The 27,583-nt window shown below is 38.5% G+C and overlaps 9 protein-coding genes, 1 long non-coding RNA gene and 1 other non-coding gene across 20 annotated transcripts; 7 read left to right on the forward strand and 4 right to left on the reverse strand.

Annotated features, from left to right (window-relative positions):
* The first annotated feature begins 45 nt into the window (after positions 1-45).
* ALG12 (homolog of asparagine-linked glycosylation 12) lies at positions 46-4,065 on the forward strand. 4 transcript variants are annotated; one of them, NM_001083979.2, is made up of 20 exons: positions 46-115; positions 203-288; positions 358-399; positions 511-556; positions 676-762; positions 876-931; positions 1,094-1,211; positions 1,339-1,397; positions 1,507-1,578; positions 1,693-1,756; positions 1,861-1,964; positions 2,167-2,238; positions 2,349-2,435; positions 2,526-2,593; positions 2,767-2,835; positions 2,914-2,996; positions 3,168-3,267; positions 3,519-3,584; positions 3,682-3,775; positions 3,854-4,065. In NM_001083979.2, the coding sequence occupies exons 1-20, from the start codon at positions 73-75 to the stop codon at positions 3,929-3,931; spliced, it is 1,494 nt and encodes a 497-aa protein (NP_001077448.1). In that variant the 5' UTR covers positions 46-72; the 3' UTR covers positions 3,932-4,065. The 4 variants fall into 4 exon arrangements, with proteins under 4 accessions (NP_001077448.1, NP_001077446.1, NP_001117214.1 ...); NM_001083977.4 differs by having other exon boundaries at positions 688-762; NM_001123742.1 differs by having other exon boundaries at positions 203-399.
* A 2-nt stretch (positions 4,066-4,067) lies between these two features.
* Positions 4,068-6,126, forward strand: AT1G02150 (Tetratricopeptide repeat (TPR)-like superfamily protein). The gene is made up of 2 exons (NM_100095.4): positions 4,068-4,584; positions 4,665-6,126. Exons 1-2 carry the CDS (start codon positions 4,225-4,227, stop codon positions 5,877-5,879), a joined length of 1,575 nt encoding a protein of 524 aa, NP_171717.2. The 5' UTR covers positions 4,068-4,224; the 3' UTR covers positions 5,880-6,126.
* A 63-nt stretch (positions 6,127-6,189) lies between these two features.
* AT1G02160 (Cox19 family protein (CHCH motif)) lies at positions 6,190-7,078 on the forward strand. 2 transcript variants are annotated; one of them, NM_100096.4, is made up of 3 exons: positions 6,190-6,339; positions 6,623-6,699; positions 6,782-7,078. In NM_100096.4, the coding sequence occupies exons 1-3, from the start codon at positions 6,249-6,251 to the stop codon at positions 6,827-6,829; spliced, it is 216 nt and encodes a 71-aa protein (NP_171718.1). In that variant the 5' UTR covers positions 6,190-6,248; the 3' UTR covers positions 6,830-7,078. The 2 variants fall into 2 exon arrangements, with proteins under 2 accessions (NP_171718.1, NP_001077449.1); NM_001083980.2 differs by having other exon boundaries at positions 6,194-6,339; positions 6,623-7,045.
* A 31-nt stretch (positions 7,079-7,109) lies between these two features.
* MC1 (metacaspase 1) lies at positions 7,110-9,000 on the forward strand. The gene is made up of 5 exons (NM_100097.5): positions 7,110-7,704; positions 7,906-8,236; positions 8,329-8,449; positions 8,526-8,741; positions 8,813-9,000. The coding sequence occupies exons 1-5, from the start codon at positions 7,329-7,331 to the stop codon at positions 8,870-8,872; spliced, it is 1,104 nt and encodes a 367-aa protein (NP_171719.2). The 5' UTR covers positions 7,110-7,328; the 3' UTR covers positions 8,873-9,000.
* AT1G02180 (ferredoxin-like protein) lies at positions 8,968-10,095 on the reverse strand. Its single transcript, NM_100098.3, has 2 exons — positions 9,870-10,095; positions 8,968-9,663 (listed from the first exon to the last, which is right to left on the reverse strand). Exons 1-2 carry the CDS (start codon positions 9,949-9,951, stop codon positions 9,065-9,067), a joined length of 681 nt encoding a protein of 226 aa, NP_171720.2. The 5' UTR covers positions 9,952-10,095; the 3' UTR covers positions 8,968-9,064.
* A 424-nt stretch (positions 10,096-10,519) lies between these two features.
* On the forward strand, positions 10,520-13,473 carry AT1G02190 (Fatty acid hydroxylase superfamily). Of its 2 annotated transcripts, none has more exons than NM_100099.4 (7): positions 10,520-11,116; positions 11,188-11,407; positions 11,491-11,881; positions 12,177-12,284; positions 12,408-12,608; positions 12,694-12,966; positions 13,069-13,473. In NM_100099.4, exons 1-7 carry the CDS (start codon positions 10,600-10,602, stop codon positions 13,240-13,242), a joined length of 1,884 nt encoding a protein of 627 aa, NP_171721.3. In that variant the 5' UTR covers positions 10,520-10,599; the 3' UTR covers positions 13,243-13,473. The 2 variants fall into 2 exon arrangements, with proteins under 2 accessions (NP_171721.3, NP_973742.1); NM_202013.1 differs by having other exon boundaries at positions 10,525-11,116; positions 12,189-12,284; positions 13,069-13,456.
* A 388-nt stretch (positions 13,474-13,861) lies between these two features.
* CER1 (Fatty acid hydroxylase superfamily) lies at positions 13,862-18,025 on the forward strand. Of its 5 annotated transcripts, none has more exons than NM_100101.4 (10): positions 13,862-14,323; positions 14,433-14,656; positions 14,743-14,975; positions 15,121-15,340; positions 15,960-16,335; positions 16,430-16,537; positions 16,637-16,837; positions 16,972-17,079; positions 17,181-17,354; positions 17,427-18,025. In NM_100101.4, exons 1-10 carry the CDS (start codon positions 14,264-14,266, stop codon positions 17,598-17,600), a joined length of 1,878 nt encoding a protein of 625 aa, NP_171723.2. In that variant the 5' UTR covers positions 13,862-14,263; the 3' UTR covers positions 17,601-18,025. The 5 variants fall into 5 exon arrangements, with proteins under 5 accessions (NP_171723.2, NP_001320548.1, NP_001184890.1 ...); NM_001197961.1 differs by having other exon boundaries at positions 14,194-14,323; positions 17,166-17,354; positions 17,427-17,704; NM_001331327.1 differs by having other exon boundaries at positions 14,172-14,656; positions 17,427-18,019.
* A 1,899-nt stretch (positions 18,026-19,924) lies between these two features.
* AT1G08785 lies at positions 19,925-20,635 on the reverse strand. The gene is made up of 2 exons (NR_143420.1): positions 20,267-20,635; positions 19,925-19,990 (listed from the first exon to the last, which is right to left on the reverse strand). It is a non-coding gene; the product is annotated as an uncharacterized misc_RNA (transcript).
* Positions 20,112-20,610, forward strand: AT1G04093. The gene has a single exon (NR_138648.1). It is a non-coding gene; the product is annotated as an other RNA (long non-coding RNA).
* A 2,358-nt stretch (positions 20,636-22,993) lies between the features above and the next one.
* AT1G02210 (NAC (No Apical Meristem) domain transcriptional regulator superfamily protein) lies at positions 22,994-23,257 on the reverse strand (the record flags this gene model as incomplete). The annotated part of the gene is made up of 1 exon (NM_100102.1): positions 22,994-23,257. One exon carries the CDS (start codon positions 23,255-23,257, stop codon positions 22,994-22,996), a length of 264 nt encoding a protein of 87 aa, NP_171724.1.
* Positions 23,258-24,095: 838 nt separating this feature from the next.
* NAC003 (NAC domain containing protein 3) lies at positions 24,096-26,166 on the reverse strand. The gene is made up of 6 exons (NM_100103.3): positions 25,860-26,166; positions 25,515-25,762; positions 25,297-25,443; positions 24,908-25,222; positions 24,694-24,816; positions 24,096-24,545 (listed from the first exon to the last, which is right to left on the reverse strand). Exons 1-6 carry the CDS (start codon positions 26,011-26,013, stop codon positions 24,348-24,350), a joined length of 1,185 nt encoding a protein of 394 aa, NP_171725.1. The 5' UTR covers positions 26,014-26,166; the 3' UTR covers positions 24,096-24,347.
* Positions 26,167-27,583: the final 1,417 nt, after the last annotated feature.

Consider the following 27,583-nt stretch of genomic DNA (forward strand, 5'->3'; position numbering starts at 1 on the left):
AGTTTTTCTGTTTCCATCGAAATTGTGTGTGTATCCGGGCTGCCTGATTTCCGATTCCCCGATACAGAGACGATGCCGACGGATTCGAAAATGGCCAAGTTTCTTCAATCCTATGGTAATTTCTTCGTTTCGTCTTCTTAGGCGGCCAGATGATCTCTTTTTCTTTTTTTATATAACTGAAACTTTCGATTGGTGGGAGCAGGATATGATTTGATTCTGGGATCTGTAGCTGCAATCTATGTGGTCATGGCACCATATACTAAGGTGGAAGAGAGCTTCAACGTTCAGGTAGGTTTTCAAAGTATTTAGAGTCACACTCTTTCTCCGTTTTACTGAAACCGTTTCACTCGTCTCAAGTCAATGCACGACATTCTTTACCATCGCCATCATTTGGACTCTGTGAGTGACCTCTCTTTTTACTTCTTCTCTGAAGCTTTACTCTTTTTTTTTTTATCTCTAGAGTGATGTCAATTTTTACCGACTTCTGTCTTTTTATTTTTTTCCTATCAGTATGATCATTTGGAGTTCCCCGGTGTTGTCCCTCGAACTTTTATTGGTAAGGAGGGCTGTTGAATTTCGCTCTCTGTTTTTGCATCACCTGTTGATGGTTTTTTTTTTATCATTATACATTAGTGGATGGTTTTTTTTTTATTCCACTCTGATTTGTTCTTGCAGGAGCCTTCATAGTCTCTGTTTTTGCATCACCTGTTGTATCAATTATCAGCTGCCTTGGCTTCCCCAAGGTTTATAGCCTTGTTGCAGGTTTCTCTTCTGTTTCTCCCTCCCTATATAATTCCTTAATGAATCGCTAACTATTTTCCCCTAAACACAGACAAAACCAATTCACATCATAGTTTTATCATTTTGTCTTGCAGCTCGTTTGGTGTTGGGCTGCATCATATTGTCCACACTAAGATTTTTCCGGATTCAGGTATGAAGTTCCTTTAGTGCTTCTTTCCATACCACACTTCTGACTCCCCTATCTGATTCTTTGTCCCTTCCCATGTCCTTGGAATTGGGATCTCTTACATGCATCTTGTTGGCTGTTTTTCTCCTATATACTGCCACTGACCAAAATCTACTGGTTTGTCAGATAAAAAAAAAGTTTGGAAATCAAGTGGAAACTTTCTTTGTACTTTTCACCAGTCTTCAGTTTCATTTTCTTTTCTACTGCACTCGTCCTCTTCCTAATATTCTAGCTTTGGGATTAGGTAATTACTTCTATTCATCTTACTCTACTAGTAGTGGTCCTTCAGATGTCCTAGCAATCTTTCCCATGACCCATCTAGCGTAGGCCTTACTAGGTTCTGCTTATGTTTTTAAATTTTGATTTTGCAGTCAATCTGGCATATGGTAATTGGTTAAAGGGAAATTTTTATCCAGCTTTGAGTTTCCTGGTATGTATTATCTTTGTGGTGACATATTTTCTCGATTATAGATTTAGAAAATCGGTCATGCTATCCAGAACTATGGGGTTTGCTGACATCTCTGTTATCCGATAATCAGATTTTTGCCACTGTAATCTTCAGATGCGATACGATGTTACTGCTTGGGCCTATTGGTCTTGAACTTTTATTGGTGAGCTGGTGACGAATATTAAATAGTTTGGGTTCTCAACTTCTGTATATGTATAATTGGCCGTATACTTTACCGTTCCATCTGATGCGGGTGCTTTATGTTTGTCAATGACAGACCAAATCGATCTCCTTCTGGAAAGCACTTAAGTATTGTGTTGGAACCGCTCTGTTGGCCGTAGGTTGGTTAAAATTCCTCTTCTTTCTGTGATCTATTTTGCTTTTTCCCTTCAGACACTAATTCCCGAGTCTATTTTCTGTGGTCATGGAATAATCCTTAGCACAGGTCTTACCATTTTCGTTGACTCTATCATGTGGAAGAAGTTTGTCTGGCCAGAATTTGAAGTTTTCTGGTTTAACTCCATTCTAAACCGGAGTTCTGATTGGGGTGTATCCTTCAAAAAAATTGTTTCCTCAATTGATTTATTTTTCATATGATGCATAATGTTCTAGCATTTTTCTACTGCCTGATTAAAGGATTGCGTTCTGTACAATGATAACCGTTTGGAATTTCCAATTCAAAGTTTAATATTGTGGCACTTGCATTTGTATGAAATGATGTGTTGTCCTTGAAAATTAGTTGCTAAACTAGACACATTCCATACATTGGTACTTCACCTCAGCACTCCCACGGTCTTTACTTGTAGCTTATCCACTTTCATTGGTAAATACCAGACTTCCTAACATCTGTGATAGTGTTTGTCTTGTTCCTTTCTAGTTAGGATCGCTAATTGTATCTCTACAAATTTTCTTATTTGGTTTCTTTTTATGCAGCTTGGTACTTTAGTTGACAGAAGGGTTCCATTCTTTATAGTTCCAGTTTTATCGTTCGTTATACTATACTCTAAACTTCCACACAAGGTATTCAGATGGATTACTTATCTCAGTAGCCATCAACGTTTCTTAACCATTTTCTGACATCGGCTTACCTATCTTTCTTGATTTATGAAGGAACTCCGATTTATCATTAGTTCAGTGCCAATGTTCAACTTGTCTGCTGCAGTTGCTGCTAGCAGAATGTATGAGTTCTATCAGATGTTTGCTAGCTAAGCTTTCAATCATAGCTAGGACGTTCTTTGATTCTGTATCTTAAGAGCTCTTTGGAGTTTGGATACACATAATTTCTGTATGCCACTTTAAATTACTACCAATGCGGGCCGACCTCTTAATATAATCCGATTTTGTTGTACAGCTACAATAATAGGAAGAAAACGATTTGGAAACTGGTGAATATGGTTATGCTAGCGTTTTTTGCAATCAGGTAGAAATAGTAAACAATTATCTTTGCTATGTAAGAGAAGGAAAGAGATTTGCTAGTCTACTAAACCTGGTTCTATAGTGCAGGGTGCACGGTTGTAACATTCATGGCATCTTACTACAATTATCCTAGCGGCTATGCTTTAAAGCGCTTGCATCAGATTGGTGAGTGACTTATTCTGTTATTGGGGTTTGTTATTAATGCAGCAGCATTGACTTGGCTATCAAACAAGAAACATCTGCTGGTCAGCGTTTGTTTTGTGGTGTCTATCTACCTCTGGTTGATAATTTGCCTACAATATGATTAATTGACTTGGTGCCTTCCATGGTTCTCAGGCCATCCTGCAAATGTAGCTGGGGAAGAGTGGGTTCACATAGACACTTTTGGTGCGATGAATGGAATATCTCGCTTTTGTGAAGATGATTTTCCGTGGAGGTATGTTAGCTGTACTACCTCGTTTTAGGGTTGGTAAAAGTAAAGGAAATATCAATGTACATGGAAAAAAGTTGCCACTCGGAAGCACCCATTTGTGCGAGATGAGGCATCTGTTTGTTTTTCATGTTCATTTTCTTGGATACGAATATCACTTTGTTGGAAAAGGGATCATTCTACATTGCCTTTGAATACATAGAAGAGGTATCTGTTTATCTATTTAGGAGGATATAAAATTTTGTTGTGCAATGCAGATATTCCAAAGAAGAAGAGATAGTAGTGGAGGAGTTGCGAAACCGAAATTTCACGTACCTGGTGAAGTGAGTATTTCATCATATAGTAGAAAGCAATTCATAGTAAATAAAAAAAGATACCACTGGTGGTCAACATGTAACACTGTTGTCATGCTTGGTGCAGCGAGCATTCCTCTGTAGATGGATACAAGTGCTTATTTTATGAAGAAGGCTTTGAGAGACTTGAGCTGCGGCGAGGTTTCCCTCCCATTGTCTTGGTAAATCGGTGGGCGTGGGGCTAGTATTTCATCAAAATAGGTGCATGGAATGTAATGTAATGTAATGTTGAATTGCAGGTAAAAAAAGCCAAAGTATACTTGCACCGGGAGATGAAGAAGGAAGATCCTTTTCATAAGAAATGGCCTGGATGTTAGGTAATCCTACAAATAGAGACAATGTTTTGGGTCGATGTAATGTAGCATTCCTCAGAGAGGACATGATGTAATGTAACAACGGAGATGCTTGTTACTGACTTACTGTAATGGATTCAACAAATTCATCCAGAAGCATCATCGGCCTTTGGGCTTTGAGTTACGCGTCACAATTGAATCAATTGGTCCTTTTAATTAGTTTTACCAATATACCCCTCCGTCTTTTCCCCCTTCTCGTTTAGGAAAAAAAATCATTAGCTTCGACTTATCCGAAACCTAACGAGTAACGACGAGAGATGCTTCTTCAGGCGGCGGTGCAGAACCGCAATGTTCCACTGGCTTCTTCCGCCTCCTACTCTCGTCTCCTTCGCTGCAGATCTCCTGTCGTCTCCGTAGCTGCTCTCTCGAAGAAGACGGCAGCAATCGTGTGCTCCATCTCCCAGGTTTATGGCTACGGCACGGTGGACTACGAGAGAAGGCCGATTGTCCAGTGGAATGCCATCTACAAGAAGATTTCGCTGATGGAGAAGCCAGAGCTTGGCGCTGCTTCCGTCTTGAATCAGTGGGAGAAAGCCGGCCGCAAGCTTACCAAGTGGGAGCTCTGTCGGGTCGTCAAGGAGCTTCGCAAGTACAAGCGTGCCAACCAAGCTCTCGAGGTCCGTGTCCTCCTTGTATTTGCCCTCGCTTTATTTTGTATCTTTAACACTACTTACTTGATCGCGTATCGTTTTCATAGGTGTACGACTGGATGAACAACAGAGGCGAAAGGTTTCGGTTGTCTGCAAGTGATGCTGCAATCCAGCTCGACTTAATCGGCAAAGTGCGTGGCATTCCAGACGCCGAAGAGTTCTTCCTCCAGCTCCCTGAGAATTTTAAGGACCGGAGAGTTTATGGTTCCCTCCTCAATGCCTATGTGAGGGCCAAGTCGAGAGAAAAGGCTGAAGCCCTGCTCAACACCATGAGGGACAAAGGTTACGCCCTGCACCCGCTTCCCTTCAACGTCATGATGACTCTCTACATGAACCTCAGGGAGTATGACAAAGTCGACGCTATGGTCTTCGAGATGAAGCAGAAAGATATACGTCTCGACATTTACTCCTACAACATCTGGCTCTCCTCTTGCGGCTCCTTAGGATCAGTTGAGAAAATGGAACTAGTGTATCAGCAGATGAAATCGGATGTTTCCATTTATCCCAACTGGACCACGTTTAGCACAATGGCCACAATGTACATAAAGATGGGTGAAACTGAGAAAGCCGAAGATGCACTGAGGAAGGTTGAAGCAAGGATTACTGGTCGTAATCGCATTCCGTATCACTACCTCTTGAGTTTGTATGGCAGCCTTGGTAACAAGAAAGAGCTGTACCGAGTCTGGCACGTCTACAAATCTGTTGTCCCGAGCATTCCCAATTTGGGTTACCATGCCTTGGTCTCGTCGCTGGTGAGGATGGGAGACATTGAAGGGGCCGAGAAGGTATATGAGGAATGGCTTCCAGTCAAGTCTTCTTATGACCCCAGGATACCAAATCTTCTGATGAATGCGTATGTCAAAAACGACCAACTAGAGACAGCTGAGGGGTTGTTCGACCACATGGTTGAAATGGGAGGAAAACCAAGTTCAAGTACGTGGGAGATTCTAGCTGTTGGTCATACCAGAAAGAGGTGTATTTCAGAGGCTTTGACTTGTCTTAGAAATGCTTTTTCGGCTGAAGGGTCCAGCAATTGGAGGCCCAAGGTGTTGATGCTGTCTGGTTTCTTCAAGCTCTGTGAAGAGGAATCGGATGTTACCAGTAAAGAGGCCGTTTTGGAATTGTTAAGGCAGTCGGGGGATCTTGAAGACAAATCTTACCTAGCTCTTATTGATGTGGACGAAAACAGAACAGTAAACAACAGTGAAATCGATGCCCATGAGACCGATGCGCTTCTAACACAGCTACAAGATGATTTGTAATCTGATAGTCCTAGATCTTTGCTTTAAAAAACGAATCTTGTAACCGGAGTCAACTGAGGAAATGCGAAATATGTATAATGTACACAAGAGACTGCCTAGTGAAACATGAATGTAAGAGCTGTGTCCCTTTTTGTGACAGCTATTTGGAATTAGTGTTGCTTAGGGAACTGGATTAGCCTTTGTTCTCTTGTTTGATTGTTGTTACTTGTTAAGACTAATATTGGAGAGGTTAGGTTGTGCTCTTTTATTTTGGGCCGGACGGATAAAAGGCCCGATATTGAATATATAAGTCTGAGAGTCTCAAAGGCCCATCTCCATTAAGATATCTTCGCGGAATCGGTTGTGAGAGAGAGAGACGGTGATCGGGAAATGTCGACGAAAGGCGCGGCGGCGGCGTACCCTAGCGCGGCTCGGATATCTGATTCTCCATGTTATCTTCAGTACTCTGCTTCTCTCAAATGTGAGTCATGCTCCTGATCTCACCCTTTGTGATTGTTTCTTCGAGGATAGGATTTGACATGTTATCTTCAGTACTGTCAAGTTCCATAACGAATTAGCATTGATTAGATCTCATCTATTTCATTATGCTTCCTCAAGGTGATTAGATTAGTGGGTTGAATCCCATGTCAGTGATTCGATTTAGGTCCCATCAATTGATAACGTCGGGTTTGATTCCTGATTGTTTATGTGTTTCCGTTTTCATTAGTTATGCCTCTTAGCTTGACCCCTTGATTTCTTATCAGGTCTTGAAGAATTTGGATCAGACAAGAGTAAATGCCAGGATCATTTTGATGTGTACAAGGAATGCAAGAAGAAAGAGGTTGTTGTTGTGAATGAATATTTAGGCTTTTGGCGTTTCCAACTTCTTTGCTGCTTTACCTATGTGTTATTTTGTTTCTCAGAGGGAAGCTCGACTGGAACGCAATAAGACACGGTCGTTGTTCTCGTGAATGCAGATCCTCGAATACCAATGATGTCTCAGAACATCACCTAGCTAGTAGTATCCTGTTGTTTCATTTGCAATGGCTGTGTTTGTATGATCTATCTAAGTAAACAAGTGGAAAGTGTTTGTTAATGTTACTTTTTACTCCCCATTGGTGAATCATGGTGTATACCTGTTAAACTTTGAGAGCAAGTGGTTATTTATTTAGTTAGAGAGTTAGAGCTTCTCCACCACCATATTGAATAAGAAGATCTTTCTCTCATTCTTTTACTTTACTCTGGCGTCTGAAACAGATCCAGGGATTCCAGTAGTGAATTGGGCTTAAAAACTGTTATATGGGCTTTCGAAAGTAAAAGGTTCGGTGAGCTGCCAAAGAAAAGTCAGATGCCTTTAATCGCATTTGACGACGATTCTTTACGTGCGCCATTGACTGCATCGTCGTCTTCCTCACGCGATTTGGTAATCCGATTCGTCTTCATCTGATTCCCTCCCTTCCGAGAATAATAATGTACCCGCCACCTCCCTCAAGCATCTACGCTCCTCCGATGCTGGTGAATTGCTCCGGTTGCCGGACGCCTCTCCAGCTCCCATCCGGCGCCCGATCTATTCGCTGCGCTCTCTGCCAGGCTGTTACTCATATCGCCGACCCTCGCACCGCCCCTCCTCCGCAACCTTCCTCCGCCCCTTCTCCGCCTCCCCAAATCCACGCGCCTCCCGGTCAGCTGCCTCACCCCCATGGCAGGAAGAGGGCCGTGATCTGTGGCATCTCGTATCGTTTCTCTCGCCACGAGCTCAAAGGCTGCATCAACGACGCCAAGTGCATGCGTCACCTTCTCATCAACAAATTCAAATTCTCCCCAGATTCAATTCTCATGCTTACCGGTACAGAGTATTTCTATCTTTTCAAATGCCTATGTTTGCTACTATACTACTATTCCTTGGATTTTGAATACAATTTTCCTTGGCCTCTTCAATCTGATAAACACACATTCCAAGTTACCATTTCGAACCACTTTGATAAAAATGTGTTGCATTCCATAGCTGACTAACTAATTGTTCATCATGGATGGTTTTCATTCTCAGAGGAAGAAACTGATCCATATCGTATCCCGACCAAGCAAAACATGAGGATGGCATTGTATTGGCTCGTACAGGGATGCACAGCAGGCGACTCACTTGTCTTCCACTACTCTGGTCATGGTTCGCGTCAAAGAAACTACAACGGTGATGAAGTTGATGGCTATGATGAAACACTCTGTCCTCTGGATTTTGAAACTCAGGGGATGATTGTAGACGATGAGATCAACGCAACCATTGTACGCCCTCTTCCACATGGTGTCAAGCTCCATTCAATTATCGATGCTTGCCATAGTGGTACCGTTCTGGATTTACCCTTCCTATGCAGAATGAACAGGTTATTAGTCCCTCAACCGCTTCTAAAAGGGATGTTGCTTACCTCTCTCGTTATATTTAACATACATCCATTTTTTTTTTTAATTGAAACAGAGCTGGGCAGTATGTGTGGGAGGATCATCGGCCTAGGTCAGGTTTGTGGAAAGGAACTGCTGGTGGAGAAGCCATTTCAATTAGTGGATGTGATGATGATCAGACTTCGGCCGACACATCAGTAAGTAGAACGACTCTAATCATACGTCTTGCTGTTGTAGTTGGTTCCTCCTCTCATGATTAAAACACATACACAGGCGCTGTCGAAGATCACGTCTACGGGTGCTATGACTTTCTGTTTTATTCAAGCAATTGAACGCAGCGCACAAGGCACAACCTATGGAAGCCTTCTGAATTCTATGCGCACCACAATAAGGAATACAGGGAATGATGGTGGTGGTAGTGGTGGAGTTGTGACGACTGTGCTGAGCATGCTTCTGACAGGGGGAAGTGCGATTGGGGGATTAAGACAGGTAAAATTCTTTCTTGCTCTCTTGTGTTGATACAGATCGATAAATGTTTTCTTAAATCTGTTTTTTGACAGGAGCCTCAACTGACTGCTTGCCAAACATTCGATGTCTATGCAAAGCCTTTCACTCTCTAGTAAAGGACAAGTCACTTTTTATGTATAGCGAGTGTGATTTGAGAATCCGTCCATATAACCACCTTTTGTTTCTTATTTTTATTTTTCTTTCAAAAGAATAAAGGAAAACATTGATTTGGTGATTCGATAACAAAATGTGCCATCTATTCTTTAGTCTTTACAAACAAGCAGCAAATGGTTTGCCTTTCAGAATCAAAATTTAAGGTGTTTCTCGAATAGACAGAAGGAAGAGAAGAGAAGTCCCAGAAAGCTGTTCAGAAGGCGCATACAAATCATGTGTGCGTTGCTGCTGCAAGGAAAAGCACTTCCGCTGTAGCAGCCTGTTCTTTGTTTGATACCCCGGCCGTTATCTTCCAGTACAAAGGAGGAGTTTTTCACACCATCGCTAAAGAGAAGACACCAAAAGAAGGTACCTTTATGCAACCTAGCCATTCCCACTCCAACCTCGGTATGCGACCTGTTTCTGAGCACCGACAACGCACTGCTATCTCTAAAGAGAATGTCTGAGAAAGCGACTTCTGGTGCTGCATACTTAGAGCTGCAGCCGAGGATATGGCCAGTTATGGTACCAAAAGTGGGGAGTTCTACACCACAGTTTGGGGCAAACACCTGAGTGAAGTCGTCTTCAGGGTGTTCACAGCTGAGAGTGTTGTTGACATTGCAATTCCCCTCGCAGAGCTCAACATACTGGAGGGCCATGCAGCCAAGACCGGGACTCTCATTTAGTTTGCCTAGTTTCCGAGCTGTTCTGTTCTGGTTCAAGATGCTCACCATTTCATGAGCTGAGTTTCCTGCAACCATTCTAACTAACACTTAGTCCGCCTAAAACGAATCAACATAATATAAACTGTCGAATCTGGTTCTGACTAAAGAAAGCGAACTCGAGATTAAATCAGAGGGAGTGGCTGTAAATTCAAAATAAAGCCTGGCCAAATGCTGAACGAGAAATCCAAGTCTATATTCGCATATGTTATGAGGGGATAAAGCAAGGAGTTACCGTGCAATTTGGAGCTAGCTAGCACTGATGAGAGTGACAGAAACAGTAAAATCAACTCCAAAATGCTGATTTCGTTCTTCATATCGTGTTTTATCCTCTGAATTCCCAGCGTAATAGCTCGAGCTGGCGGATTTTCGAAAAATCGAGAAAAACAAAAAACAGAAAAGGAGAAAGTTTTTGAAAGGAGATGAGCTTGATGGAGATGTTGACTGGTCCCTGAATAAATGAAAAATGTGTTGCATTATTTCTATTATTGAGAAGAAAAAAACCAGGCATTTTGGTTATTGGGCTTTGATTTGATGTTGGGCTCTCAACCATTGAAATTGAATGAAGAAAGAAGGAAAGTACGTGACTTGAATTTCATTTACTTCATTAAATGGGCGGCGTTGGGGCCGGTGGAGGTGGGCCAATGACATTGATGTGTAAACAGAGGTAAAGCCGAATTTTGGCTAAGGCGAATCAATGCCCATTGGCTCCTCTCCTTACATATTTGAAGTTTGAGGTTTCCTTCCTTTTCTTAAATTAAATGTTGCTGTAACATTTCTACTATTGTAAACCGGGGCTCCACCACCATGTGCTTCTTCAACACTGTATCATCAGAGCCCACATGGTCATGCCTCTATATAATACTTTGTATTATTATTATTCTTATGTCACATTATAAACAAGTACCTCCAAATTGCACTTCCTTCAAACTTATTCGACAGTAGACTAGCTCAAGTACCTTTGGATGGCGTCGAGGCCCGGAGCTCTTACGGAGTGGCCATGGAGTCCCCTTGGTAGCTTCAAGTACCTCTTGGTGGCCCCGTTGGTGATGGCGAGCATGCACTCGTACGTGACGGCTGTGGATGAGGAGAAAGACCTCAGCAGACTTATGATAGTCGTGTTGATGCTGTGGAGAATAGTTCACAGCCAGATATGGATCAGCGTGTCTCGCCAGAGGACGGCTAAGGGAACGAACAAGATCGTGGACAAGCCCATTGAGTTTGAGCAAGTGGACCGAGAGCGCACTTGGGACGACCAAGTCATCTTCAACACTCTCCTCATGTATCTCGCAAACATCAAGCTCCCAGGCGCCTCCCACCTTCCCCCATGGAGGCTAGACGGGGCCATCCTCATGGCTCTACTTCACGCTGGTCCCGTCGAGTTTCTCTACTACTGGTTTCACAGAGCTCTCCACCACCATTTCCTCTACTCTCGCTACCATTCTCACCACCACTCCTCCATTGTCACCGAGCCCATCACGTGTACGTACCTTTATCCACCATTTGCTTCTATTCTATATACATTCATTCATATCTTTAATCAAACTTGGCAGCTGTGGTGCACCCCTTCGCCGAGCACATCGCCTACACACTACTCTTTGCCATACCTATGGTAACGGCGTCCCTGTGTGGGATCCTCTCCATCGTTTCCATCATGGGATACATTACTTACATTGACTTCATGAACAACATGGGACATTGCAACTTCGAGCTTTTCCCTAAGCGTCTCTTCCACCTCTTCCCTCCCCTCAAGTTCCTCTGTTACACCCCCTCGTACGTCGTTTGTAAAAACACTACTATTTATTTGGATTTGAATATATGCATGCATTTATAACATGGCATCAAATATGTTGAAGGTTTCACTCGCTCCACCACACGCAGTTCCGGACCAACTACTCTCTGTTCATGCCAATATACGACTTCATCTACGGGACGACTGATAATTTGACCGACTCACTATACGAGAGGTCGTTGGAGATAGAGGAAGAATCACCCGACGTCATCCACCTCACTCACCTCACCACACACAACTCCATCTACCAAATGCGCCTTGGTTTCCCGTCCCTCTCCTCTTGCCCCTTGTGGTCTCGACCCCCATGGTACCTCACATGCTTCATGTGGCCCTTCACTCTCCTCTGCTCATTTGCCCTCACTTCAGCTATCCCTTTGCGCACCTTTGTCTTTGAGCGAAACCGTCTCCGTGACCTCACCGTTCACTCTCACCTCCTTCCCAAGTTTTCCTTTCACGTAAGCATTTTACACGCATGCATATGCACTTTCCCTCTCTCTCGCTCTCTTGACACAAACGGGTTTACTTATTATGTTGTACTTCACACCACTATTTTCCAAACTTTCACACACAAAAAAAACATTGATTCTCACTTAACTTGTACGTACTACGTAGGAAGGACATAACCTTTTATACAAAAAGAAAATTAAAACAACCTAAAAATGAACAATGAACATTTTCTTGTGGGTATACCTTTTGTAAGTTGCATCTAAAGTTTATTAATAATTTTGCCTCATAAACATGCGGCGGTAGTATAAATCACAGCGCCACCATGAGTCCATCAACACTATCATAGAGGAAGCTATCCTTGAAGCAGATGAAAAGGGTGTGAAAGTAATGAGTCTTGGCCTGATGAACAATGTAAGTTTATTTACTTCAAATCCCCCTAAATATATATGAATCACTATTGGATAAGTACTGTAACTAATTACACACGCTGGCAAAAGAAAAAAGTAACTAATCAACACACAATTAATTAATGAGAGGGAGGAACTAAACGGGTCTGGAGAAATGTACGTGCAAAAGTATCCGAAGTTGAAGATAAGACTAGTGGACGGGAGCAGCATGGCAGCTACGGTGGTTATCAACAATATTCCAAAGGAAGCCACGGAAATTGTCTTTAGAGGAAATCTCACAAAGGTGGCTTCGGCTGTTGTCTTTGCTCTGTGCCAAAAGGGCGTCAAGGTTTGTGAATATATGAGGGAATTGGAATATATATACTCAGCTTCTCATATCAAACAAAAAATAATGTAGTAATGTGTATATATAGGTGGTCGTGTTACGCGAGGAGGAACACAGCAAACTCATCAAATCTGGGGTTGACAAGAATCTGGTACTGTCTACAAGCAATAGTTATTACTCCCCAAAGGTGTGGTTGGTGGGGGATGGAATAGAGAACGAAGAGCAGATGAAAGCAAAAGAAGGAACCCTCTTTGTTCCCTTTTCTCACTTTCCGCCCAACAAACTCCGCAAGGACTGTTTCTACCAGTCCACTCCAGCTATGCGTGTTCCCAAGTCTGCCCAAAACATCGACTCCTGTGAGGTACATCTTTGAATTCTTATAGATATATCTGTAACTTTTATATTATATAAGCTGATAGATGTGTTCATCTATAATGAATGAATGGTTGTTATATATATATAGAACTGGCTGGGGAGGAGGGTGATGAGTGCATGGAAAATAGGAGGTATAGTGCATGCACTTGAGGGTTGGGAGGAGCATGACTGCGGCAACACTTGCAACGTCCTCCGTCTCCACGCCATATGGGAAGCTGCTCTTCGCCATGATTTCCAACCTCTCCCACCATCTCCTCTATGAGCTTTTTTCATATTCATACATCTATGTCCCCTTTCTTGATTATATCTACTTCCCTTCCATCATTGTTTGCTGTTTACTATGTTTTTCTATCGACAATATATAAGTACCCTTGTTACCCTTGGTGCCACGTGCTTCATATATGTTAGAAAGGGCAAAAAAATTCGTCGTATGATATGCTTAGTTAAATTTTATAAAACTCAATAAAAATCTTCAGAAACAGTGCTATGATCATTACATCTTAACTAAGTGATATATATCTGCGTGCCTATTTAACAAAATAAACAAAAAAACAAAACAAAATATATTTGGGTGCATCATCAAATCAAAGTAGTTGCAAAAACTGGACGAGGTTTTTACTTAAATGGTCCTTACCCCGCATGGTCCACTTGCTACCTAATTAAGGATTGGTAGGGTGCGTATACGTATATAAATTGTGGCGGTGGGAGATGGAGTTACTAAAAACGAAACGTACAAGTATTATTCATAGCTCTCGTATAAGGGGTTAGTCCTTAGATCTAGATATTTTCACTTTTCTTTCATTTATGTCGGAGCAACAGACACTAGCTGGCGCTTCAACGTGCATGATCTTGATTGGCTAGTAAATTCCAAGCATCAATACCTAACACATGCCCAACTTGGTTCATTAGTATTCTTTCATTGGTAAAATACCCTTACCTTTCAATAATATCCAGAAATAAATATATGAAGCCATCCATCAACCGGTGCATTTCCTCAAGGCATGGATATGATATCAGAACATCGATGAAGGTGGGAGGGGGTAATTAGCTGAGTGTCATAAATGAGGATCCATGTGGAGATCATCGAATGGTAGTAGTACATGTTTGGTCTTAGCTGGCCCCACCACAAGGAATTGGACTGGTGGGAAGATAGGGGTGGTTACGTCATTCCACATATCTACCAATTAAGGAGTTTAATATAAACCTTGCTATATAATGTACCTTGGCTCACAAGAGTTGAAGAGACACAGTGACGACACAAACATATTACATTCGACGGTATAATGGCCACAAAACCAGGAGTCCTCACCGATTGGCCTTGGACACCCCTCGGAAGTTTCAAGGTGCACTCTGTTTTCTTGTCCTTTAAATTTAAAAAAACGCGTGCTTATGATCGAATCCCGTTACGTTACTGATATATATGTTTTTCTTGACATTGAAACAATACAAAAGTACATCGTAATAGCACCATGGGCTGTCCATAGCACATACAGGTTTGTGACAGATGATCCAGAGAAGAGGGATCTCGGGTACTTCCTTGTGTTCCCATTCTTGCTCTTCAGAATTCTGCACAACCAGGTTTGGATCTCTCTGTCCCGTTACTATACGTCCTCGGGAAAGAGACGCATCGTCGACAAGGGAATCGACTTCAATCAGGTCGACAGGGAGACCAACTGGTGCGCTTTTCTAAATTTTTAACTACCTGCGTGCCTCGTGAGTATATGTAATCAACGTAACTAATGAAATCCTGATATATGCGCAGGGATGACCAAATATTGTTCAACGGAGTGCTGTTCTATATAGGCATCAACCTATTGCCGGAGGCCAAACAACTTCCCTGGTGGAGAACTGACGGAGTGTTGATGGCAGCGCTTATTCACACCGGACCGGTGGAGTTCCTCTATTATTGGCTCCACAAAGCTCTCCACCATCACTTTCTTTATTCCCGCTACCATTCCCACCACCACTCCTCTATCGTCACTGAGCCCATCACTTGTAACTATTGTTTCTTACCTTGATTTTTACGCTGCCTATATTTCCGTTTTTCTTTTTATAATTATTATACGTAAAATATACATCGTTCACGTCCTAACTAGTAGCTTTTATCTGTATATAATGGGATTTGATCAAATGTATGCAGCGGTGATACATCCGTTTGCGGAGCACATAGCATACTTCATCCTCTTCGCGATACCACTACTTACCACGTTGCTAACAAAAACGGCGTCAATAATTTCGTTCGCCGGATACATAATCTACATAGACTTCATGAACAACATGGGACACTGCAACTTCGAGCTAATCCCTAAGCGCCTTTTCCACCTCTTTCCTCCCCTCAAGTTCCTCTGTTACACCCCCTCGTAAGTCCTTAATTAACAACTCCTCTTCTGTTTCATACACTACCAATTTGGCGTAGTAAAAGCATTTACAAGAAACCATTCTTGATGATCTGATACAAATACCTAGTTAGATCATATTAATTAATCCTCTTATGGTCATCATAAAATCTAAGCAAATGATAAATCATACTAATACAGGGGATATATGCTATTATAATAGAATTCCATACACGTACTCCATTCCTGTATAAAATAAAGGTGACGTGATACAGTTGTATGCTTAATATGATCGTCAACTACTGAATCCCTGGACCACAACAGAAAAAAAAACAATTATTTAATATATCTTACATGGTTCAACTTATCGGCACATAATCCAATTTCCCACAACTTTACGCATTGATAGCATCTTTAACCAAACATCCTTTGAGAACTATTTTAAATATCAAATTCATTAGTCGATATGTAGCAGGTGGTCCCTCTAAACGCTCAAGTTATATTAAACCTTCTGGATTCATATTTACTTTTAAATATTTGTGACTTTTTTTCCTTCGGTATTAATTTAGCGCAATGTGAAAGCAAAATTTAATAGTTAAAATACATTAAAGTTTGGATAATAAATGGAGCATGAGAATTGCAGATACCACTCGCTGCACCACACGCAGTTCCGGACCAACTACTCCCTCTTCATGCCCTTGTATGACTACATCTACGGCACAATGGATGAAAGCACGGATACGTTGTACGAGAAAACTCTAGAAAGAGGAGATGATATAGTGGACGTGGTGCACTTAACTCACCTGACGACGCCAGAATCCATATACCATTTGCGCATTGGCTTGGCCTCATTTGCCTCCTACCCCTTCGCTTATAGATGGTTCATGCGCCTTTTGTGGCCTTTCACCTCTCTCTCCATGATATTCACGCTCTTCTACGCCCGCCTCTTTGTCGCTGAGAGAAACTCCTTCAACAAGCTCAACTTGCAGTCTTGGGTGATACCTAGATATAATCTACAGGTCCTCATCATCATCATCATCATCATCATATATATAGGCTGGTTAACTTGCTGATGCATATATATTAATGGTGATATATATATGATGCATGCAGTACTTGTTAAAATGGAGGAAAGAAGCGATCAATAACATGATTGAGAAAGCGATACTGGAGGCAGATAAGAAAGGAGTGAAGGTGCTTAGTCTGGGTCTCATGAACCAAGTAAAGAAACTATCTCTGACTGTTTTGGTTTTATATTGGGTAGATGCCGTACGTACTACGTAGTGTATGTTAAAGCTTTAATTTGATGAACTGAAACAGGGGGAGGAGCTTAACAGGAACGGAGAGGTGTATATCCACAACCATCCAGATATGAAAGTGAGACTGGTCGACGGCAGTAGATTAGCAGCAGCTGTTGTGATCAACAGTGTACCCAAAGCAACTACAAGCGTCGTGATGACAGGCAATCTCACTAAGGTTGCCTACACCATCGCCTCTGCTCTCTGCCAGAGAGGCGTTCAGGTCCTTTGTTTTCCTTTTGCTCCTATGTTGTGATATCAAATTGATGATCTCTAGGAGAAAAATAAAATCCAAGCTTTATCTACATGTATTTATGCTCATGACTCGTAACATTTTCATGTGAATGTCATCCGCAGGTCTCCACTCTGCGCCTAGACGAGTATGAGAAAATAAGATCATGCGTTCCACAAGAATGCAGAGACCATTTGGTCTATTTAACCTCTGAAGCACTCTCATCAAACAAGGTAATTCAGTATACAAAAGAAGCACAATTAATCAAAGAATCAGAAGGAAAATATTCAAAGAGCTTATATAAAGAAAACTAATGAAGGGATTTTGGGTGAAGGTATGGCTGGTGGGAGAAGGAACAACAAGAGAAGAGCAGGAAAAAGCCACAAAAGGGACATTGTTTATACCATTCTCACAGTTCCCCCTCAAGCAGTTACGTAGAGATTGTATCTATCATACCACACCAGCATTGATAGTTCCAAAATCTCTGGTGAATGTCCACTCCTGTGAGGTAAGCATTCAAAGCTACCCAATCCAACTAATTTATTAGAAGAGGTCCTTATTATAAAAAAAACATCTGCAGAACTGGTTACCGAGAAAGGCGATGAGTGCAACTAGAGTGGCCGGCATATTGCACGCCTTAGAAGGATGGGAAATGCATGAGTGTGGCACATCCCTTCTTCTCTCGGATTTGGACCAAGTATGGGAAGCCTGTCTCAGCCACGGCTTCCAGCCTCTCCTCCTTCCACATCATTAAAACTCCAACCTTGGAAGATTTTAGGAGAATGAGAGCGACACGCTCTGTGCTTCTTTTCCTTATGATCCAGCTCTTCCACGCACAAATGAACTATGAAACATATATAAAGCGCACACATATATTTATGCATATCAAGCTTTTGGTGATTATGGTATTGATAGAGTCAAATTAAGCTCGGTGACTATGGTATTAATAAGAGTACTATTTCCTTTTCTCTTTGTGAACTAAGAAACATATATATATAAAGCAAACATGTTCCAGAATATCTAAGTTTTTCTTCTCCCACTCCTAGACTTTATAGTTCTACAAAATTTAAGTAGCATAGAACATAGCATTTGGATCGCTTGATGCTATTACTAGGACAATTCAAATGGTCTCTCATCACTTATAGGAGAAACACCTATCTTATTCAAATCATTTGGTGGTCAATAACCGTTTTGAATACATTGATTGGTGTTAGTTAGTAGTTAGTTCTCATACACAGTGGCTAGAGCCGGGCAAAACGGATACCACCACCGTTTTTTAAATTATTTATTGGTTTTCTTAAATAAACTAACAAATAATTAAATTAGTGATAATGTACTATTTAAAAAATAATTATGTAAATAAAAATATGAAGTTACGAATAAATTCATGAAATTTAAAAATTTAACACTTATCAAAAACAAAACCTAATAGAAATATAAAAATATAATTTTAAAAACAATAAAAACAAGTGTTAAAATTAAAAAAATGTGTAAACCGTATTGAACCTAAGACACCTTTTTGGGGTTTGGATGTTATGTCCAATTAAGTTACACAAAATTTAAAAAATTAACATTTATCAAAAACGAAACTTTATAATTTTTAATAGTAATATAAAAATAGAATTTTAAAAACATTTTTTAATAAATAAAAACAAGTGTTAAAAATTTAAATTATGAGTATTGAACCTAGGACAACTCTTTGTGAAATCGTTAATGACCACGGTTAAATGGCAGGATCAAAAATCCGATTAGATTTCACAACGTCATATTCATTTAGTATTTATAAAACCTTCTAAAAAAAAATTAAGAAAAGAGTTGAAAAACTTTTAAGAAAAAATAAAATAAAAATAAATGCTAAATATACATAAAGATGTGAAAAACATGTTGGACTTGTGAAATCGCTAATGGCCACGGTTAAATGGCGGGATCCAAAATCCGGTGAGATTTCACAACGTCATATTAATTTAGTGTTTGTAAATACTTTTTAAAAAATAAAAAATAAAGAGTTGAAAACCTTTTAAGAAAATAAAATAAAAATTAAATTATAAATATACATGAAGATGAGAAAATATTTTGGATTTGTGGAATCGCTAATGACCACGGTTAAATGGCGGGATCCAAAATCCGGTTAGATTTCACAACATCATATTAATTTAACATTTATAAAACCTTTTAAAATAAAATAAAATAAAAAAGTTGGAAACCTTTTAAGAAAATAAATGCTACATATACATGAAGATATGAAAAACATGTTGGACTTGTGGAATCGCTAATGACCACAGTTAAATGGCGGGATCCAAAATCCGGTTAGATTTCACAACGTCATATTAATTTAGTATTTATAAAACCTTTTAAAAATAAAAAATAAAAAGATAACAAAAATCGAAAGAGTTGAATACCTTTTAAGAAAATAAAATAAAAAATAAATGCTAAATATATATGAAAATGTGAAAAAACATGTTGGATTTGTGGAATCGCTAATGACCACGGCTGAATGGCGGGATCCAAAATCCGATTAGATTTCACAACGTCATATTAATTTAATATTTATAAAACCTTTTTTAAAAAAAAAAAATTGAAAGAGTTGAAAACCTTTTAAGAAAAAAAATAAAAAAAATAAATGCTAAATATATATGAAGATGTGAAAAACATGTTGGATTTATGGAATCGCTAATGACCACGGTTCAATGGCGGGATCCAAAATCCGGTTAGATTTCACAACGTCATATTAATTTAGTATTTGTAAAACCTTTTGAAAATAAAATAAAAAAAAAAAGACAAAAAAAATAAAGAATTAAAAACCTTTTAAGAAAATAAAATAAAAAATAAATGCTAAATATACATGAAGATGTGAAAAACATGTTGGATTTGTGGAATTGCTAATGACCATGGTTAAATGGCGGGATCCAAAATCCGATTAGATTTTATAACGTCATATTAATTTAGTATTTATAAAAACCTTAAAAATTATTTATTTAAATGTTTTAGTGAAAGTTTTAAACTAATTAGTTTTAGTTTTGGTTAAAACAATTTTTTAAAGAAAGGAAGAAAAAAAAGTAGAATGAAGAAAGTAAATACCTTATTGGATTTGGTTGTAAAGAAGGCCTCATACAGCAAAGCCCATTCCAAAATCCTAGTGTAGCTCTGTCGTGACATCATCCACCACTTTTAGGTCAATTTTGTAAGTAAATTACTCATACAAATAAATTAAAAAAGGAAATTGATCACATCAATATTAAAAAGTGACCGTTACAAATAAATTAAAAAAGGAACTACATAGAAACAGTATCCCGATAATTGCTTTCATCATAACAGATTCTCACACCTTTGCAATTGTGGCTTTAAGAGATTCCAAATTGTTGATTTGAGTTTGAAATATAATTTTAAAATATCAATAAAGAAGTAAAGAAAGTATTATACCTGATTGGACCTCGTTTGGGCCGTCACAGGAAAAGCCCATTACCAAATTCTTCGTCACTGCTCTGTTCTGTAGTTGATGACATCGATGAAACTCAAACTATCGCACTCGTCGTCATTACCAAGTCCACTGAACATGATCTGTTCCATCGCCAAGTTATTCTTCGCTGCCACTGAACTGGTCGTCGTCTTCACTAATCTCATGAGAACGGTGAAATTAGGGTAGACCCGATTGACAGAAAACAGAGGATGGTGATCAATCACGAAACGAGATGAAATCGTTTCATAAATCATCGGCATACTCTGAATGGGTCATCTCTTTCACGCTCTGGATTCTTTTGTTTTCCTTTTGAAGAAGAAGATGAATGGAGAATTATGATTTCACAAGGGAGAAAGAGTATTTATAAAACAAACGTTTTCAATAGAAAAATGAAATTTTGGATTGTTTCCTTTTTTTACAACGGTGTTAAGAAAAAAGGAAATTTCAGTTATACTGCAAAAAATAATGAAAATTTGCTCACAACGGTCATATTTGTTATTGTGCATAATATTATTTGAGTTTTAATGGGTAACAATTTATCAAGAAAATTATTTGGGTTTTAGTTCGTAACGGTCATATTTGTTATTTGTGCAAAAAAATTATCTTAGTTCACAACAATTAATCTAGATAAATCATTTGAGTTTTCTTATTTGTTAAAACAGAGAATGCGCCGTTGAGATAGAGAGGAGCAAAGTCGGGATCGTGTGTAGTTACTTATCTTTGGTTACTTTGTAAAAACACAATTACAAACTCAAAACTGTTACAAAAAACAACAACTTTTCACTCATTAAAGAACACTAACAATCATCATCCATGATACAAAACAGAACAGAGCATTCTTTAATCATCATCCCGGAAGCTTTAGATCTGTGTCTCGCTTCAGACCATACCCTTCACCACCCCCAGGTTATTTAATTTACTTACAAAAAGTTCATACTTTAACTTTGTAAACCAAAAATGTTTTATTTATACATTTTCAGTCTTAATTATTTTCTTGGAAAAATTATCTATTCATTTATTTATTTTTAAAACAATAATTTTGGTTAATTTTGTTTGGTCTTTATTACAAGTTGTTCAGATAAAACTGAATTACTGTATTTCCAATTTGGTTTGAGTTTCAAGATCACTTTATTTTTAAGTTTCATGTGATTTTAAGTTGAGAAGTTTATAACCAAATTTGAAATATATTTGACTATTTTTAGATGCTGAAGGAGAACAAGAACATGGTCGAAGATTAAGGTGGAGATTATTGCAATGGCTTAGACGAGCTTCTCCCAATAGTTCACTCTCAGTATTCTCATCAATTCGATTATTTTCATTGGGGTTGTTTCACCGATCTAACGCATGTACGCATATAAAATAATATTATGTTTTAAAAGAAAATAATAATCTGGTTATCAAAACGACTTTTTCAAATATATAATTTATTCACATATATAAGTTCATATCATAATAGTTATGGTACAAGTTTCCTAAAACTAAAAAATAAAAACAAATTTTGGCTTCACAGTCATTGGAACAAGGTGAATCCAGCGGTCTCCTTCTCGGAGAAAATGGCCACGCGGACGGACGATACACCACAGAAAAGTCCAACGTGAGTTAACTCTAAAGAAAACATTTTATTTGCCAAATATAACGAATAATTATTTATTATTTTCAGAAAATATTATTATAGTTGTGATTCTCTGTTTCGCAAGAGTTGGGAGTAGGGAATGTGAAGTAGTAGTGGTGGCCCAAGTTATGTTTCCAAACGCCAGTAACGACCAAATCTAGGCATGTAGATTTCATTGGGTCACGTGGATGCATCAAATTTAACGCGCCGCATTTACTTTTCAACGAATGGCACAGTTTCAACTACCTCGAGAAAAATCCAAAACCAAAAAAGCTATTTGGAATCTTTAAAATCTTTTTACAAATTTCTTCTATTATAGTATTGCTTTGTTGTACTATATTTCACGACCTTTCATGAATATTTTAAATATAAATAGAAGTGGTAGGCGCATATCTTTTTATATTCAAAAGATTCATATCCAATGACACAACTAATCAATGTTCAACCGACCTTAGTAGCCAAGTTCCGTTATGGTCAATACGAGAGGTTGAAGAGTGATTAAGCTCAATTATACCAGATTTACCACAACGACTAATATCCTTCCTTATCTTCACTTTTGAACTCTACTTTGCAGACAATATATGCTCTCTGTCGTCAAAGCCCATAAGATATCTCACTAAAACGTTCAAACTCACTCTACGTATAAGATCATATACCACACGTAGACAAAAATTGAACCTACTCAGGCTGATCTTTGTTTCAAGTTTTATTTTTAACAAATTTATAAAGAAAATATACGACATGTATCTTAGTAACCATTGTGTAGAGATATATCAGATTGTGATTTGAAGAGGTGGTCCTGATGTTTGAAACACAACACTCTCAGCTTTAGGCAATAGTTTAACTAAGATGGATGGTAATTTTTACAAATAACATGCACGTACGATTTGTTTAACTATTTCTCGACAACCTAAACCAAATAGGATATAATATATGATCGTGTTAATTAAGTAAGATAATATATATATATATATATATATATATATATATATATGTACCAAATAACCTAAAATTTGATTGTTTTAGGGCTAATCGGCAGATTCTCTCATAACATCGTTGAGAAAAAAGGACACGGTGATTAAACATCATAAATTCGGAATATTACCTGATTAGGAGGCAAAAACGTTGGTTGATACACGTGCATTACCCAATCGGATTTGGATCCATTGATGTTTTCATACGATTGGAAAACCAAAACTTGTTTCTCACCAATTTTAACACCATTACTAGTTATCCACTTGCCAATGATTGGTGTGTTGGATACAGTTTCTTTCCAATAACCCGAATTCGTTTTCAATATTTCTTCGTTATATTCATCACAACTAAAGAAGAACCATACCATAGTATCAGCCCACTCGCTCTTTGATTTGGCTATAATAATTATTAAAAAAAAAAACCTAAATCAGAAATCAGCCTATAATCAATGATTGAATCAGAAAATCATGATCTAGCATTAATTGACCAAAACTTTCATGGCACATGCCAAGGATCGTAACTAGAGATTTTAACGGTGGTAATGAAATGATGATATTGCCTTCCTTGATGCCGAGATGTTTTAGCAGGAGGTAATATTCGATGATAACGTCATCTGTCGGCCGGAATCTGAAATCCGCCGGATATTTCATTCTTATCGAATAAACCCATAAAGTTAAAAACAATAGAGAGCGATGAAAAATGCAAAATAGGGTTTACAATTTTTATATGTAGGTAATTTAGAAAAACAAAATTCTTTTTTTTTGGGCAACATAAAAAAATTCCTTAATTCTGAAGAAGATATAACGAATAAGGTACGTAATTTGATGTATAATAAACGAAAGCAAAGTCTTTGAACGCCGAAACAGAGGAATTAACAAGAAACAGAATGAAAGTGATGTAGAAGAAAAAGAAAGATTACTAAAATTACATGATATAGGATAATGTAAACAAATAAACAATAGTCTAATGGGTTTTGGATTTAGCCATCAACATGACAACATGCACGTGTACATATATGATGTAGACTTGAAAGTCCAAAAAAAGACTCTTGACATTACTGAAATGAAGCATCTTAATTTGAAATTTATTCTTGTTTTCTTTCGTTGAATGGAATTTGTTTATGGGGTTAGGTAGGACTAGAATAGTACTTCGAGGTTGATTGATACTTGATAGGGTACGTCAAATAAAATTTGAGCATTTGGTTAGCTGTATGAGCAGAAATTATACAACTTTGTCTTCACAATGGAGCATACATACAAGATGAGAAAGTAACAAAACAAGATAGACATTATTATGTCAATGGATACAAATTTGTCTTCACAAATTTACCAGTTTTATACATATCACACATACAGTATGGTAAAGTTACAAACCAAGATAGACATCATAGCATACACTTGTACTGTTGTAAATAATTTGGAAAGTAGAAAAGGTGTTATTGATCACTTTTATTGTTATCAAGTTCTTGAGATGGAAGAACATAGGTGAATTTTCTTGACGAATTTTTGTATCATCCTGTGAAAGAAACCAGCTCTTTTCTTCTTGATCGTCTCTTGACCCAATTTATGCTCACCAATCTCAGTCCCTTGTGCATCATCATAAGGATTCTTCTTCTTCTCGGCGGTATCAATACTGGTTATTAGAGCTTGGCTCACCTTGAATCATAACAAAGAAACAAAGTCGTTGTAATGAGTGTTGGCACAAAGTAGCATCATTGATTGTTTGTGTTGTTAGTAGTGATGGCACAAAGTAGCATTAAGGATTGTTTGCCTCAGTGAAAGATAGAGAGATAAGAAAGCTCACCTCTTGAGTTAGTGACACTAAGTTGATTGTTGAGGTAGGAGATTCTTGCAGGTCTTTGATCTGGTCTATGCGATGATTTGAGCTACCAAAACTATCACAAGTGCTCGAAGTTTGAATAGAGTTCTGTCAAATGAATGAAACAAAAACTTGAGCTTTGTAAGGTGAAATACGAAAACAGAGGATTATAAAGGTACAAAAGTAGAAATTTGCTTACTGTTTTTGGAGTTAGCAAATCAGAATCATTATCATCACTGCTAACATCATCACTGAAGACACCAGTTAATGAGTTTGGAGGTCTGTAATCACTTCGATTATCATGCATAAACATGATACTCTTCTCCTTAGCATCATCAATATCATTCAACCATGTTTCCCATTCCTCAATCGGTATAGCATCCTCGATTTGAGCATCATCCTCATCATTCATCAGCCATTTTACCAATTCCTCGGTCAGTTTAGCATCCTCGATTGGAGCTTCTTGCAGCACATCACCAAACTGACTTGGATCTTCTCTGTGAAGTGAGGATCCCTGAAAAAGGGGGAGAACGCAAAAGAAGTCGTTGTCAGATTTAAAACAGAAAAGAAGTTTTGAGATGAACCCACCTCAGAATTGTTGACAAGCTGAGGGATTAAAGAGTCACGACGACTCTGCTCAATTCCACTAACACCAGAAGAAGAAGGAGAAGAGGAAGACTTCTCTCTCATGCCACCATTAAACATAACTTTACAGAGTGTGTATGTCATCATCATCTGCAAAAATTCGATAAAAAAACTCAGAATCGCAGCAATAGTAAGTAACACAAAAAAAAAACAGAGAGTACCTGGTTATGAGAGAAACCGTGGTACTCGTGTATAACCCAATCGGATTTGGATTCCTTACTCGTGTAAAACATCAAAATCTTTTTCTCACCGATCTGTTGGCGATTACGCATGATAGGCTTTGGTCTGCCAGTACTCTTCCAAAACCCAGATTTCGTTTTTCTCATCTGCTGATCACCTCTGCCATATTTGTTCTCCTTAGGTCTGAAGAAACACCAAGCCACATCTTTCAGTTTGATCCTTGACTGGCCTACCATACCAAAACGAGAAAACGCTAAAATCAGAAAGTAGCGGATGATTCGATTGAACAGTGAGAAGGACGACACTCGGTGATATGAATGACTTACAAGGTAACTCCCAAGGATCGAGTCTACAGACAGGGACTGTGTTAATGAATCGATCGACATGGCTCGTGTCTCTATCGGAATTTTTCGGCCAAAGGTAATCGACGACGATCTCCTCGTCGGTCGGACAGAATCTTAAACCCACAGGAGTTTCCATTTCTCTGCAGCGATCAAAAAAGAAGGGAAAAGGAAAAGATCAAAAAAATATGCATTGGAGAGCTTTCGCCATGGTTGATGTTCTTCTGCAACTTAAAATGATGGAGAAGAAAGACGTATAGGGTTTTGTATTTATGCGGAAATTCTCAAATTCAAAAAAATAAAAAAAATAATACAACAATAAAAGAGTAAAAATATTAAATAGTCATGACGGTATACTTGTCGAATTCGATTACGCTAAGACAGGACATTCAAAGGGTTAAGTTTCGGAATGGTAAATACGTGGTGCGTTTGTTTATCACTTGTCTTATAAATTTTGTAATTATTTTTTCCATACGACCATACCAATCTTCAATCCATGAAATTGAAAATATTCCCCATAAATTCTCTTACATTGTGTGACTTGTTAAAAAAATATCAATCAGAAAAGGAGGGTGGAAAAAGAGGATTTGCAAGCTGCAAGTTTGCATAAATTTAATCAGATAGTGACATATCTTTTCATCATGGGACGGTAGTTTCGCCCAACACGTAACGACGAAATTACATTTCTTTCTTGAACTTGTTTGATGTTTCTCTTTATTATATTTTGTTGGCCCATTTGGAAATTATATAATGATTAACGTTGCCCACAAAAAAAATAAATATAATGATTAACGTTAACGTCGATCGTCCGTTATCTATGTAGAAACAGAAACATAGATACGATGACAAAAAGTATCTCTATATGCTATTATGCTAATAGGTAGAGCTGTCAATTAGACAGGCGGCTCATGAACTTGCCCAGTCCAAATGCATATGGACGAACTATATTCTGGACCATAAAACAAATGGTCCAATTGGGCATATAACCAGTTTTGTCCACGAATAATATGAGTTTGACCATATGGACAATGGGCTGCCCATGGGCATGAATTGAGGGAAAAATACAATTTCTCCGATTTTACGATTTTGACGGAAAAACGTAATTCTGCAAATTTCCTCTAAAACGCGATTTTATTATTTTGGCGAGAACACAATTTTACAGTTTCGACGGGAAAACGCAATTCTCCGATTTTACGGTTTTGGCGGGAAAACGCAATTTTTCTACCAAAATCGTGATTTTATTATATTGGCGAAAAACACAATTTTACAGTTTTGGTGAGAAAACACAATTCTACGTTTTGGCGAGAAAAAACAATTTTACGATTCTACCGTTTTGGCGAAAAAAAACAATTTCATAATTTTTCCGCCAAAATCGTGATTTTATTGTATTGGTAAGAAAAACACAATTTTACCGTTTTGTCGGAAAAATGCAAAATGCAAAAACATAATTCTTTAAAATCATGATTTTTGATTTATCAATAATAAAATGGGCTATACATGGGCTTGCCCATATGGACATGGTCTTTATTGGGCATGGACATTTTTCGGACCATTGTCCATTATGGACCGTCCAACTTGACCCATAAAAAGAATTGTCCCTACGGACACGCCCAATGGTCCCTGGACGGATCATTTGACAGTTATACTAATAGGAAGCTTCGTAGAAGCCGTAAGCCGAAATAATCTAAAGCCCTTTTAAGATTTGGGGA

This window comes from Arabidopsis thaliana (assembly GCF_000001735.4).
Source record: "Arabidopsis thaliana chromosome 1 sequence".
Lineage (NCBI taxonomy): Eukaryota > Viridiplantae > Streptophyta > Magnoliopsida > Brassicales > Brassicaceae > Arabidopsis > Arabidopsis thaliana.